Source organism: Protopterus annectens, chromosome 13.part0 (assembly GCF_019279795.1).
Source record: "Protopterus annectens isolate FY-2018-M chromosome 13.part0, PAN1.0, whole genome shotgun sequence".
Lineage (NCBI taxonomy): Eukaryota > Metazoa > Chordata > Ceratodontiformes > Protopteridae > Protopterus > Protopterus annectens.
The window spans coordinates 526,092,246-526,107,364 of record NC_056747.1 but is presented as its reverse complement, the minus strand read 5'-3'; the positions used below and the strand labels follow the sequence as shown (position 1 = coordinate 526,107,364).

Sequence of the window (15,119 nt, the reverse complement as noted above, 5' to 3'; positions counted from 1 at the left end):
CTAGAACTGAGCAGGCTGGCAACCTCTCTTCAGATGAAGCCTCTGGGGATTCTGAGCATTCAGATACCAAAGAAGAATCCTTCCAGGCCTATGAGGACTCTAATGCTGAGGAGTCAATTCCCTCTGCCTCTCCTCCAGAGGATTTTTCATTCGGTGAAGTCCTCCACTCTATGAGGGAGCATTTTAAGTGGCAGGGTCAGGAATTTTCTGATTCTAGGAAAAGGCTACGTACCTTCCTCAAGTTACCCCAGCACAGACCTTTAGCTATCCCTCCAGTTATGGATGTCCTGGATGATGGTTTCTCCGACTCCAGTGCTAACCCTGATTCTCTCCCTCCTGCTCCTGTCAAGCCAGACAGATATTGCAGGGTCCCTGACACTCACAAACATCTCTTTAAGGCCCACTCTGTGGATCTTGAAACTATTTCATAGGGCCCCAAAGGAGTGGCTGCTTCCTCAGCCAAGAATCCACTGCCAGCGGATAGGGAAGCAAGGTCCTTGGAGAGATGGGGTAAAAAAGTTTATACCTCTTCCACCCTTGCCATGAGGTCACTTAACTGCCTTTTTCATATGTTTCAGTACCAGGATTATTTACTGGATGATTTACAGAAAAAACTAGCCTCTCCTGAGTCTATTGATAGAAAGGCATTGCAGGATCTGGTCCATAACTCTCAGCAGGTTAGCAATCATTTTCTTCAGTGTGGTTATGATGCATTGGAGGCTTCATGTAGGGCAGCTATGACAGGGGCTGTTATACGTAGACATGTTTGGTTAAAAGAACAGCCACTGCCAGACCATGTTAAAGTAAAGTTACTTGATGCACCTCTGGAAAAACAGAAGCTTTTTGGTGCTAATGCACAAGATGTGTTGAAGTCCATTGAGGAAAAGGCTAAATCAGTTAAGACAGTCAAAGATTTCCTCCAGGTTCAGCCACCCAGATTAAGCAGGAATTGGCCTTCAAAGAATTGGTCCTTTCCAGACACTGACAAGTTTCAAAGGGGAAAAACAGGCGTGCTCGAGGTAGAGGGCAATACCGAGGCTCCTATAGGGGCCGCCAATGGCAACCACCAAATCAAAGAAGTGGCGCAGGCAGTCCAGCTGCACCACAAGGACAATCACAATGACTTGACTTTCATGACGCCTACCAAAGCTCAAAGAGAAGCACCTTTAGGCGGAAAATTATCCTTATTCTCAAAGAACTGGCATATCTTAACCAAGGACAACTGGATTCTGGATTTAATAGACAAAGGTTACAGATTCCACTTCCATACATTACCAATAAGTCAAGGCATGCCAAACCTGCCACATCATCAAAGGGCAGAGTCACTCTTTCAAGTTTCAAATCAAGTTTCAAAGCTGCTAAGAAGAAAAGCAATAGAAAAGGTCCCTCCTCAGGAACAAGGCCAGAGATTTTATTCAAGACTGTTCCTTGTTCCAAGAAAAGAAAACAAATGGAGGCCTATACTGGACTTGTCTACTCTAAATACTTTTCTCATTGTGCCAAAGTTCAAAATGCTGACGTTACAGCAACTCCTTCCCATGCTGGGCAAGGGGTATTGGCTGGTCACTCTGGACCTCAAGGAGGCATACCTGCATGTCCCAATCAGACACAGTTGCAGAAGATACCTCAGATTTCTTGCAGGGACAGAGCATTATCAATTCTCAGCATTGCCATTTTATTTATTTATTTATTTTACATTTGTTGATCGGGCTAGTCCAACTGGATACATGTCCATTTTCAGTGGAGGCCCGGGGAGAAAAGCTCCATATTAAAAAAAAAAAAAAAAAAAACAAAACATAGTAAAAAAACAGTGTAAAACATACTACAAAAACTTACAGTAATATTTGATACAAAAATTAGAAAAGGCATTAGTAAGAAATAAATTAATCTTAGTTTAACAATATTTAAAAAGGAGTAGGAAAAAAAATGAGTGGGAGAGTTAAGCATGATTAAGTAGTACTTGTGAGTGACAGTGTTAGAAGTCAAGAAGGAAGGCTAGTATAAAGAAAGATAAATGCAGGATTGTGGTTCAGAAAAAAGTGTTTTCAGGGTATCAGATAATTAGAGAATAAACAGTTAGTCAGGACTGGTACAAGAGCATAACCAGTGCTTATTTACTGCGCCCAGAGTGTTCACGAAATGCCTGGCATCAGTAGTGGCACACTGCAGACTCCAGGGAATTCAAATATACCCCTACCTGGACGACTGCCTGATGCAAGCAGACAACAAACAAACCTTGATAACAAACTTGGACTATGTCATTCAATTACTTCAGGCCTTGGGATACACAGTCACCATTCAAAAATCAAGACTACTGCCATCCCAACAGATTATTTTCCTGGGAGCCAAACTGGACACAACACAAATGGCCTTTCTCACAGAAGAAAAACAAGAGCAGTTACCAGTGTACTTCAAAGGCCTAGCAAAGCTCTCCCAGCTGACTGCAAGGAAAATCCTGCAGGCCCTGGGGTTCATGGCATCTTGCATTCTTCTGATACCTTTGGCAAGACTTCATATGAGAAAGCTGCAATGGTACTTAAAAAGTTATGGTCCCAACACAGCCAAAGCCTAGAGGACGTAATCCCACTTATTCCATGTCTGCAAAGGGAATTCCTGTGGTGAGCTCAAGCAAGTCAGTTAAACCAAGGCATGTCTTTCAACAAACCTCAAGCAGGTCAAATCATTACAACAGACGCCTCGGATCATGGATGGGGGGGGCGCACATGGAGGGCAGATGCATTCAAGGGCAATGGAACCCAAGGGAAAGGCATCTGCACATAAATCAAAAAGGGATGTTGGCAGTGATACGTGCAATCGAGACTTTCGAAAGATCACTTCAACAAGGACATTTGCTAATAAGGACAGACAACACCACTGTTATGTGGTATATAAACAAGCAGGGAGGCACTCATTCTTATCCCCTCTGCAGATTAACAATGATTCTTTGGGAAAAGTCCCTGAGTCTGAAGATCTTATTGCAATCCCAGTTTGTGCCAGGCAAGGACAATGTTCTGGCGGACAAGCTGAGCAGAAATTTCTGGGATCCACATGAATGGATGCTGCATCCTCACATTTTTTCAAGTAACAAGGGCATGGGGAAGACCGGACATAGATCTCTTTGCTACTCACCTGAACCATCACCTGGAAACGTTTTGTACAAGAACTCACCATCCTCTAGCCTGGAAAACGGTTGCTCTCTCCTTCAGCTGGAATTCCCTAACAATTTGTGCATTCCCTCCTCTACCACTGCTGACCAAGGTGATACTGAAGATCAAAGCAGAACAACCAACAGGCATTTTGATAGCTCCAGACTGGCCAAGGCAGCACTGGTACCCATTGCTGTTGAGCATAACTCGGACCAAACCGTGGCCTCTTCCTCTATGGCCTCTGCTTCTAACCCAGCACACTTACAGGACTGTTCATCAAAACCTGCAAACATTGCATCTGACAGCCTGGAGGTTAACATAACTTCTTCCGATATCCCTCTTTCCAAAGAAGTTCAAGAGATTTTACTGGAAGCACGCAGACCTTCCACCAGAAAGACCTATTCAGCCAAGTGGAAGAGATTCATCATCTGGAATGCCAACAAGGGTCAGGATGCAACAGTATTGAGCATACCTCAGATATTAGAATACTTGGCAGAATTGTTTCATACTGGTCTCTCATATTCTTCCATAAAGATCCACGCTTCAGCAATCTCAGCAAAATACAATTGTGATCCACCTGTGTTCTCACATCCCTTGCTAAGACAGTTCCTAAGAGGGATAAAGAATATCAAACCTCCCAGAAAACCACCAGTACCTGCATGGGACCTCAATTTCGTCTTGGAAAAATTAACTCTTCCTCCCTTTGAACCAGCAGCATCTTCAGAAATGCAATTTCTATCCTGGAAAACGTTTTTTCTATTGGCAGTAACATCAGCAAGAAGAGTCTCGGAGATACACGCACTCATGGCAGTACCTCCCTTTCTCATTTTTCATCAGGACAGAGTCTCTTTAAGGACCAATCCTTCTTTCATGCCAAAAGTAATTTCCAGGGAGTCTCTAAATCAAGCCATTCACCTGCCTACATTCTTCCCTAACCCTCAAAACAGGGGGGAAAAGCTGCTACATACTTTGGACATACACAGACAACTACGCTACTACTTGACAGAACAAAGACCACCAGAAAGTCTGACCAACTGTTCGTAGCCTATGCTGCTGGAGTTCAAGGAAAAGCAATCTCCAAACAAACAATTTCAAAATGGATTGGACACTGCATCAGATTCTGCTATTCCTTTCATGGAAAAAGTGTGCCAGCCAATATTAGGCCACACTCCACCAGAGCTATAGCCACATCCACAGCTTTCCTAAGAGGAGTGGCTACAAAGGACATTCTAGAGGCTGCTACATGGAGCTCCGTGCATACATTTACCAAGCACTACATCCTGCCTTTATACTCCAGATCCCGAGCAGGCTATGCTTCGGCAGTCCTGCAGGGCATTTTAGCTACACCATCCCTTTATTAGTTCCAACCACCCCCAGCTTGGCTATGGTATTCAACCTATATGTTATGACTGCAGTTGCATTCTTGAAGGACATAGTACAGTTTTGTACCTACCATAAATGTAGATGTCCGATAGATATGCAACTGCAGTCGGATTTTCCCTCCCTCCTACCCCTCTACAATTTTCTTTTTGGGTCCACTACCCCTATTCCTTTTTGCTGGGGGTATCTTTTATGGTGCATCTGTTTATTACTGTTGTGCACATCTGGAATTGTTTATCCATTCACCAAATTTAGCCTTCCTTGGAGGGCACCTGGCATCTGGGGCACGAAACACTGAAGAAGATGGCGTCGGCCGATGCCTTTATACTCCAACCATTCTGCCGTCGGAGAGGAGGCGACACCGGCCGACGCCGGACCCAGACTTTGGAATCCGGCCGACCGAGGGCTGCCTGAGGCAGGACAACCCATATGTTATGACTGCAGTTGCATATCTATCGGACATGTACATTTATGGTAGGTAGAAAAACTGTACTTTGTGTGCACTTACCATAAATGTAGATGTTAGAGTGTATTCACTGTTGCAGTCCTGGTTCCCCCCTTCCATTCCCCTTTTTTCCTAGGGCACAGACCGGATTTTTTCTTTTCCTGGTCTAACCTCTTTGGGGGCTCCTGACAGTTAAGGCAAGAAAAAACGAGGAAATGGTGTCGGCTGCCTTCCTTTGTACCCAACGTCCTAACATCAGTCTTAAAACCTAAGGCAGCCGATGTCATATACTGAAGACTTTGGTATTCTGGCCGACTGTGGGCTACCGAGAGCCGGATAACCCATTTTGTAAGGACTGCAACAGTGAATACACTTCAACATCTACATTTATGGTGAGTGTACACAACTGTATTTTATGATCGGTGACAGTATCATAATTCTTTGTTGTGCATAGAGCTTTATCTGCTCTGTGTACAACTAGTTAAAGGGGAAAATTGCCAAGTGTTTTGCTGACTTTCAAAACCATAAAACACTTGGCAGAGTCAGAAAGGCAGTGTAATGCTGTCAGTTTACTCTCAACTTCCTTGACTCTCAACTGTCCAGATTATGTCTTGTTGTTGGTTTTTCTTCATAAAATTTATGTTTTTCGGACAAACCACTGAGGATTGAAATCACTAAATAATGACATGCATTTGGGTTTGAGTTTGTATCCTTCAGAAAATGCATACTTAACACATGCTGTTATCCTAGCAACTTTCTAAGTTCATTAGAGGAATTTAAGGGCATGTTATCGGTACGGACAGCAGGCACAAACCTTTTGTTCTGTTGCTATCATTTGTTAGTACAAGCAGATTTTTACTGCTTGACACTGCACCCAACCTTAACCCAAGCAAGGGGTGCTTAACAGTTTGTAAGGTCAGGTTGTGCGCCACTCTGGTGCTTAGCTGATTTATCTTTCCGACTGTTGGAGCATAGTCAGTGAGCTTCATGTATTACATTATAATTATGTGACATTGTTACCATAATTGTCATACATATTTAAATGTCCTTTTTCGTAACCCACCATACAGCAGTATGAAATGAAATTGATCATCTGAGTTGTCCACATTGCCCCCTATCCCATTTTCTTGGAGTATACTATTTTTATTACTTCTGCTTCACTTCATCCCCCTCTGATGTCCTTCATGGATGCATCTGCAGTCATAACAACTGGGTTGTCCTGTCGTCAGGCAGCCCTTCGGTCGGCCGGATTCCAAAGTCCGGGTCCGGCTTCGGCTGATGTCGCACTTCACCCGACGTCATCTCCGCTGGTCTTCGGGTATAAAGGCATCAGCCGACGCCATTTTCCTCAGTCTTTCTTGCCGCGTGGCGCCCGAAGCAGAAGCTGTTCGCAAGTGCCGGTCGGTCAGATCCAGAGATTACTACTACCGAATACTACTTCGAAGACTTCTAAAAGCTAAGTACCCCGTTGGGGACTCTTTCTTGCCTCAGCCGATGTCAGAAAAAGTCAATAACTGTTTAACTTGTGGGAAACAAATACCTCATAAAGATTTCCACTCTTACTGTTTGCCTTGTTTAGGCCCAGATCACGACGTTGCAGCCTGTTCGGCCTGTGCTTCATTCAACCGACGAACGCTTAAGTCGGTCAGAGTTTGCTGAACAGTTTTTCGGCTCAGATTTTGTGTACATTATGCCGTCGGATCCTCCGACTACCCAAATTGTTAAAAAACGCAAAGAAAAAGACCGACACTCGCGGTCCGCGGTTTCGGCCGAAACCATGGTTAAGCAAACCGCGAGTGTCTCGGTTTCGGCCGAAACCGAGAAAACTGATCAAAGTACAGCTGAATCAATGACTACTATTGAGGTTCCTGCTACCTTACTTGAATCAGCCTCAGAAATTTTACCTACAACAGTGGTTACTACTGACTTATCAGACACCATCCCTTTGGATGTCTCTACCCCAGCACGTGGTGCTGCTAGGCCTCCTGCAGCCATGTCTATTAAGGCCTTTGCCAGGGCTAAAGCAGCCAAATCTACTAAATCAGTGCCTGTTAAACCCCCCTCAACCAGGCCCACTTCTAGTTCACAAATGCTTACTCTGGCAGAAGATTTAATATCCTTAATTAGGGGATCTCAATCTCACCCAGACAGGGCCTCTCAGCCCCCAGAAAAGAGACCTAGGGCAGAGCCCCCCGAGCCTGTGTCCTCTGATGATTCTGCGGATGACTCAGATATTACAGACCAACCAGAGGCTCCTTTCTCCAATTATGAAGACTCAGATGCTGAAGAATCCATTCCAGCTGCTTCTCCACCAGAAGAATTCTCCTTTGGGGAAACCTTACATGCCATGCGAGAACAATTCCAATGGCAGGAACAGGATTTCTCAGATTCCAGAAAAAGACTTAGGACTTTATTGCACCTTCCACAACACAGGCCCTTAGCTATACCTCCTGTCCTCTCTGTTGTGGACGATGCATTTAATGATGTCTGCACTGCACCAGATTCCTTACCTCCAGCCCCTGCCAAACCAGATAGATTTTACAGGGTACCAGACACTCATCATCACCTATACAAGGCCCCACTTGCAGACCCAAACTATATCCCAGGGGCCTAAGGCAGTAGCCTCGACCACAGCAAAAACCCTATTCCTTCTGAAAGGGAAGCCAGGTCTTTAGACAGATGGGGCAAAAGTTTACACCTCAGCTACTCTCTCAGCTAGAGCTTTAAACTGTCAGTTTCACATGATACAATACCAAGAGTTTATGCTTGATCAGTTAACTAAAAGCTATCCTCTGATGACTCTATAGATAAGAAATATGTATTAGAAATGGTAAATAACATACAACAGGTTAGTAACCATTCCTTAAAATGTGGCTATGATGCACTGGAGGCTTCATTTAGATCAGCCATGACTGGCACAGTGATAAGAAGACATGCATGGCTGAAGGAACAGGTCTTACGGATCATGTTAAAGCTAAGTTATTAGATGCTCCTATGGATAAGTCCAGTTTGTTTGGTACACCTGCCCAGCAGGTAATGAAGAAAATGGAAGAAAAGGCAAAATCTGTACAAGCGGTTAAAGATTTCTTGCAGGTTCAGCCCCCAAGGTTTAGCAGGAACTGGCCTGCCAAAAATTGGTCCTTTCCTGACTCCACAAGATCCCAAAGGGGCAGGAATAGGCGTTCCAGAGGCAGAAATCAATCCAGAGGGGTGCCTACAGAGGACGACAGTGGCAAGGTAATAACAGAGGCACAGACACAGCCACTACCACTACAACAGCACAATCACAGTGACTTGATTCTAACTCCGCCTACCAGGGAACAAATAGCAGCACCATTAGGCGGAAAATTAACCTTATTTTCAAGAACTGGCACTATATCACAAAAGACAAGTGGATTTTGCAAACCATAGACCAAGGTTACGGTTCCACTTCCACACTTTACCAGTCAAAGAGGAATGCCAAACCTGCCTCCAAATCAAAAAACAGAAGCTCTACAGCAGATAATGCAATTAACAAAGATGAGAGCTGTGGAAAGAGTACCAATAACAGAACAAGGCAAAGGATTCTACTCCAGACTATTCCTAGTTCCAAGAAAGGAAAAAAGTTGGAGACCTATTCTCGACCTGTCCAACTTAAACACATACATCATTGTCCCAAAATTCAAAATGCTGACCCTACAGCAACTTCTTCCCATGCTGGGCAAGGAGTGTTGGCTGGTAACTCTAGATCTCAAGGAGGCATACCTGCATGTCCCCATTCGACCAATTTGCAGAAGATACCTCAGATTTCTTGCAGGATCAGAGCACTATCAATTCTCAGCATTGCCCTTTGGCTTATCTACTGCCCAGAGTATTCACAAAATGCCTGGCATCAGTAATCGCCCACTGCAGACTACAGGAATCCAAATTTATCCATACCTGGGCGACTGCCTGCTACAAGGGGACAACAAAAGCAAGCTGACAACAGATTTACAAAGGGTCATTTACTTGCTACAAGCACTGGGATACACAGTCAATTTACAAAAGTCAAGGCTGATACCATCCCAAACAAGAACATTCTTGGGCGAATTGGACACAGTAAAACAAATGGCATTCCTAACTGCAGAAAAACAAAAAGAACTCCCTCTTTACTTCGTGGCACTAACAAGACAGAACAAGCTAACAGCAAGAAAAGTTCTGCAGGCCTTGGGCTTCATGGCATCATGCATAATCTTGGTTCCACATGCCAGACTACATATGAGAAAACTACAGTGGTACCTAAAGAATTTATGGTCCCAACACAGGCACAGCCTAGAAGCAGAAATTCCACTAATCCCATGCCTAAAACAGGAGTTCCTATGGTGGGCTCAAGCATGCCAGTCAAACCCAGGCCTACCCTTTCACAACTATCAAGCAAGCCAAACCATCACAACAGGCGCCTCAGACCTAGGATGGGGGCTCACATGCTGGACAAATGCATAAGGATTGTGGACGCAGGACCAGCTTCACCTGCATATCAACCTAAAAGAAATGCTGGCAGTAAAACTGGCAATCCAAAATTCAGACCATTTCTCAAAGAAGGCCATTTGATGATAAGGACAGACAACACCACAGTCATGTGGTACATCAACAAATAGGAGGCACTCATTCATACCCCTATGCAGAATGACTTTGGACCTTTGGAACCTGGCACTCAGCTACAACATCCAGTTACAGGCAATATTTGTACCGGAAAGGAGAATACTCTAGCAGACATGTTAAGCAGAACCACCTCGGATGCTCACGAATGGATGCTACACCCGGACATCTTCAAGACCATCTCAAAGAAATGGGGAATGCCACAGATAGATCTATTCGCTTCCCTCCTCAATCACCAGCTCAAAAATTCTGCACAAGGACATTCCACCCACTTGCATGGAAAGTGGATTCGCTCTCCTTCAGCTGGAAAGGTCTGACAGCATATGCATTCCCACCTCTTCCCTTGATACACAAGGTATTACTAAAAATCAAGGAGGGCGTCCAAGGATAACCCTGATAGCTCCAAACTGGCCAAGACAACAATGGTACCCATTGCTGAGGAGCATGTCTCGGGACAAAATGTGGTCAATACCCTGATGCCTTTGATGTTAACTCAGAACAACTACAGCATCATGCATCCAAACCTAAAACGTTGCAACTGACTGCATGGAACATCACATAGCAGCAACTAATCCAGAACTTTCCCAAAGGGTTAAAGACATTATCCTTGAAGCCGCAGACCTTCAACAAGAAGGAACTATGCAGGAAAATGGAAAGGTTTGTCATTTGGAGTGCTGAAAGAGGAAAAGATGTGTCAATATAGATATTGCTAATATTCTGGAGTATTTGGCAGAGCTTCTACATACAGGCCTGTCCTATTCCTCCATCAAGATACATGCATCAGCTATTTCAGCAGAATACAGCTTTGATCCACCTGTCTTTTCACATCCTTTACTCAGGCAGTTCCTCAGAGGGATCAAGAATGTAAAACCTCCTAAAACCACCATTGCCAGCTTGGGATTTGAACTTTGTGCTAGAAAAGTTGACACTCGCACCTTTTGAACCAGCAGCAACAGCAGACCTACAGCATCTATCGTGGAAAACTGCTTTCCTACTGGCAATAACCTCAGCAAGGAGGGTTTCTGAACTTCAGGCCCTAATGGCAGTACAACCCTTCCTAATCTTCCACCAAGATAGTGTCCATGAGGACTAATCCTACATTTATGCCTAAGGTGGTATCCAGAGTGTCTTTAAACCAGGCAATCCACCTACCTACCTTCTTCCCCAACCCACAAAACAGAGGGGAAAGAATGCTGCATACCTTGGATGTACATAGACAGCTACGCTACTACCTGGACAGAACAAAAGTAACAGAAAAACTGACCAGCTTTTGTAGCCTATACAGCAGGAAGGAAGGAAAAGCTATTTCAAACAGACAATCTCCAAATGGATAGGAAATTGCATACGATTCTGTTACTCCTTCCATGGAAAACCAATTCCACAGAACATCAGGCCTCATTCTACAAGGGCAACAGCCACTACCACAGCCTTCTTACGAGGTGGCAACCAAGGACATTATTGAGGCGGCTACTTGGGCCTCCGTGCATACATTTGACAAGCATTATAATTTACCTCTGTACTCCAAATCCCAGGCAGGGTTTGCCACTGCTGTACTGCAAGGATCCTAACCACCATAATCTATTCTTCCTCCTCCCTAGTTGGCTATGGTATTCTACCCAGTTGTTATGACTGCAGATGCATCCATGAAGGACATAGTACAGTTTTGTACCTACCATAAATGTAGATGTCGAACTGGATAGCATCTGCAGTCAGGATTACCTCCCTCCTTCCTCTGTGGTACTCCTAGGGTATTTACCCTTCTAATAGCTAGCTGGTGGGGGGAGTCTCTTATGGTGTATTTGTTTGTATATATGTACATACATGCTTATTTTTTGTGTTTGCCTTCTATCTTTTTGGAAACATTGGCATTTACCCAAAATTTAGCCTTCCAAGAGGGCAACTGGCATCTGGGGCAAGAAACACTGAGGAAAATGGCGTCGGCTGATGCCTTTATACCCGAAGACCAGCGGAGATGACGTCGGGTGAAGTGCGACATCAGCCGAAGCCGGACCCGGACTTTGGAATCCGGCTGACCGAAGGGCTGCCTGACGACAGGACAACCCAGTTGTTATGACTGCAGATGCTATCCAGTTCGGACATCTACATTTATGGTAGGTACAAAACTGTACTTTCCTTTCCTTTCTGAGTTATTTGCTCCTAATACCTTGGTTCCTTTGTTCATTTCCTCCAGTAAATCCCAGTCCTCTCTTGGCTGTTTACCCTACTTGCAATCATATGCATGTGTAAAGTCTTCTTTCTCCATTACTTTGTTGGCTTAGTTAGCATGGTCAATCTCGTAAGTCTCCTTATTCTAAGAACTAAGTAACTGATAGTAACAGTACTGTAGGAGTGTAGGCCATATTCCATTAGTGGTCTTCTTCCAGATTGATCTGTTTTGCTTCATACAGTAGTGATGTCCAGTCTGGGAACTAAAAGTAACCCTACCTCTTTCTTTGAACAAGAAACCATATGCCAAGTAGGACTTCTGTACTTTGTCACCATACAGATTTCAGCCTTCAGGCTGTAAACATGTTTCAGGCTTGGAGTTAAGTGAAGAATGTATGATGAAAAAATATAGGCAGCACTACATTTTCCAGCGGCACCAACACTGCTAGCATTCAACAACCACATTTTTATTACTGTGATTAGACTTGGAAGCAAGGTGAGACTCTGGACAGCACTTTCATATTACCTTCTGGTGACGTCAAGGTTGCTTTCTGTCTTCTAACTACTTCAACTGCTATGTTCATTCAGCCTGCCCCTTTTCTGACTGTTCTATTTTCTAATTTGTAGTATTCTGTGCTCAGTCATTTATGTTTAAATCCCTTTTAAAAAAAGTTGACCTGGTAAGCTTTTCTCCTCAGTACTGAGGTTTAACCAGTCTCCTGCATATAAAGATGCATTATCTGACTTTCCCTAGAACTACAGCCCTTTAGTCACTTGATTCTTTCTAACATTTTTAGTTTCTCAGGCTGCTGGTTTTATTGCTGCTTCTATGTGCAAGTTTGTGAGCGTGTTTCCCCATTGGCCATCGTTGTCCTTTTTTTATAATTAATATGAAGCTAATTGTGTATGAGTTGCGATTTAGTTGTAATATTTCCAAATACTGGTTTGCTTTGAAATTCAGTTTACATATCAGTAAGTATTAACTATCTGGATTTTCTGATTGTTGCATAGGAAAATGTCCATCTCTCTTCAAAGGAGGAAGAAAATGCTTGCTCACATCCTAGTTGTGTGTAGTATTTTATGGACAAGTGTACTTCCTACAGCAGGGCATTATGAGAACTTGCACATGTACCTTAAAGGGATGCAAGAGTAAAGTGTGTCTGTTTGTGTTTCAGGAATCGTTCGAGAGCTGAAGAGCAGAGGTGTGATCTACAAATCCAGGGATACCGCAATCAGATCCTAACAGAAAATTAATATCAATTTCACCCTCCCAGTCCCCACTCATGATCTTTCTATAGTTGCACCAAAGAAATTCCCAAATGTGTTTTGACTAGCTGTGTTTCTTTATGGCATGCAGGCATCTTGGGTGTGTTGCCAGGATAGGTTTGGTTGCAGCACACTGCATTAATAAATCCATGATGTTCATATGGTTGTATTTGATGCACGAGGCCACCAGCTGCTTGTCATTCTATAAGGAGTGCTACGGTTACACTACTACTTAGCAAAGCTGATGATGATTACATTAAAAATGAGGTAACTTAACAGTGTTTTTGGTATGTTTACCAGCTGTTCAAACCTGGATCTGTAGTAGTCGTGGTTGCGTTCAAATAAGACCAAGGCATTTGAAAATGTACTGCTTAGTTTAAAAAATGTATTGTATATTTTGAACGTCTTCAAGAACTGTCTTATTTTGTTCTGGATATTCATGTTGAAGTTGAGGTAGAAGTAGCCTATGTCATTTCTCTGGCTGCATTAAAAGACTGCTAAACACTGAAGTGCCCTTGTTACTTATCTCACTGAGAGTGAGGAGTGTGGTGACTTCAGTTTGTGTTTTTTCCAAGGCTTTGTGATGCTAATAATTGTCTATGAACCAAGCCTTGTGACTTTAACCCTTCCTTCTGTAACTGAAGGTGACGTTCATTTTTTGTTTGCCGTTGATGTAGTTCATGTTTTCTATACGGTAGCTTTGTGTTGGCATCATTTAATTTTATGCACATATGTAAGGAAGACATTGTTGCATTAAGAAATGAGAACAGGTTACTGTAAGGTTTGTAGATTTTATTTATGTCTATAATTGAGGTCTGTAAAACAAATCTCATAACAGTGGCATATATTTTTTTATTTTACTCATGGCTACAGGGCACTGCACTGTAGAAAAGTGGAATTCTTGCCATTTTGACAACTAAACTCTGCTCAAATGATCATTAAAAATGTTTCTTTTTGTGTAAGATGTTCTTCGCTTTTGTGTTTCTTCAAGTTGTAAGTTATTAAAATGGGAGATGCTTGAGTGGTCTTAAATATTTTCAAAAATAAGTACTGAATTGACAGTAAAGTACTGTAAGTATATGTTGCATTGTTTTTGAGTCATTTCAAGTAATAAGTAAGGGGGGGGGAGAGAAATAGACTAGTTCTCCACACAGTCCTCAGGATTTTAGCTTTTGTAATCTTTCCTAGTCTGTGATCCCCATTTTTGCAAGGCAATAAGACAGGCAATTCAGACAGTAGCAAAATATATAGTGTAGGGAAAGTGAGAGAGATGGCAAGACTTAGATGTTTATCTAGATTCAGAAGAGCCCAAGATAGATGTAATTAATCCTGAGTTGGAGTGCTTAGCAGTGGAACAGGCAGTCCAGGGACAGGGTTAGTGTGGCTGTCCAGAAGAGAGACCCACCCAGAGGCAGAAACAGCAATGGCATTTCTGGAATTCTGCTTCAACACAGCCCCTGAAGTCTTGCCTAACTCCAGCTGTGGAAGCAGTTAGGAGTCAACTGTTCCATCATCTTCCTTTATGGATGGCCATCATATAGGGCAGATGAGTTAGGACCATTGTATGCAGAAGTTTAAAATAATAATAAAAAAAAAATCTGTTAGTTTTCATTCATCCTCAGTGTATGGTCTCTGATCCAACTCTGCTGTTACTACAGCTTGCGGAAGCCTACAAACTGTCAAGCTGTTCCCTACCCACAATGCTCTGGTCCCCTGTCACCTCAGATCTCGTTTGCCACTTTCGTGAATAGACATGGTTGCTGATGGCTCTCGAGTGTTCTTTGGGTATTAAATTTCTTGATTTATACCTTTTTCCATTATTTCTACTTCCTTTGTAGTGTAAACTCTTCTGCATTCTTCCTGTGACCTTTCAAGGTCTTAGTTACCATTGTTGGTATTTTTCTGTACCCTCTTTCAACTAATTAGCTTTTCCCCTGTGATCTATCTTTTTCTCCTTGCTGTGTGTATTCTATGTGTAGAATACTGTTCATTTCCTGAACATGTCTGAAAAAGGATTAAAAAAATAGCAGGCAATGTGAACACAGGATGCCCTTTTCAGGTGGGCATTCTTTGTTCACTGCCTGGGACTGGATCACCTC

The 15,119-nt window shown here is 43.2% G+C and overlaps 1 protein-coding gene across 1 annotated transcript in view; it reads left to right on the top strand.

The window, feature by feature from the left end:
* SUPT4H1 (SPT4 homolog, DSIF elongation factor subunit) overlaps positions 1-13,982 on the top strand; it is a 243,727-nt gene extending 229,745 nt beyond the window's left edge. The window contains exon 5 of the mRNA XM_044054154.1: positions 12,930-13,982. Coding sequence (XP_043910089.1) covers positions 12,930-12,997 — 68 coding nt within the window. The 3' untranslated portion in view covers positions 12,998-13,982. The remainder of the gene's footprint in view (positions 1-12,929) is intronic.
* Positions 13,983-15,119: the final 1,137 nt, after the last annotated feature.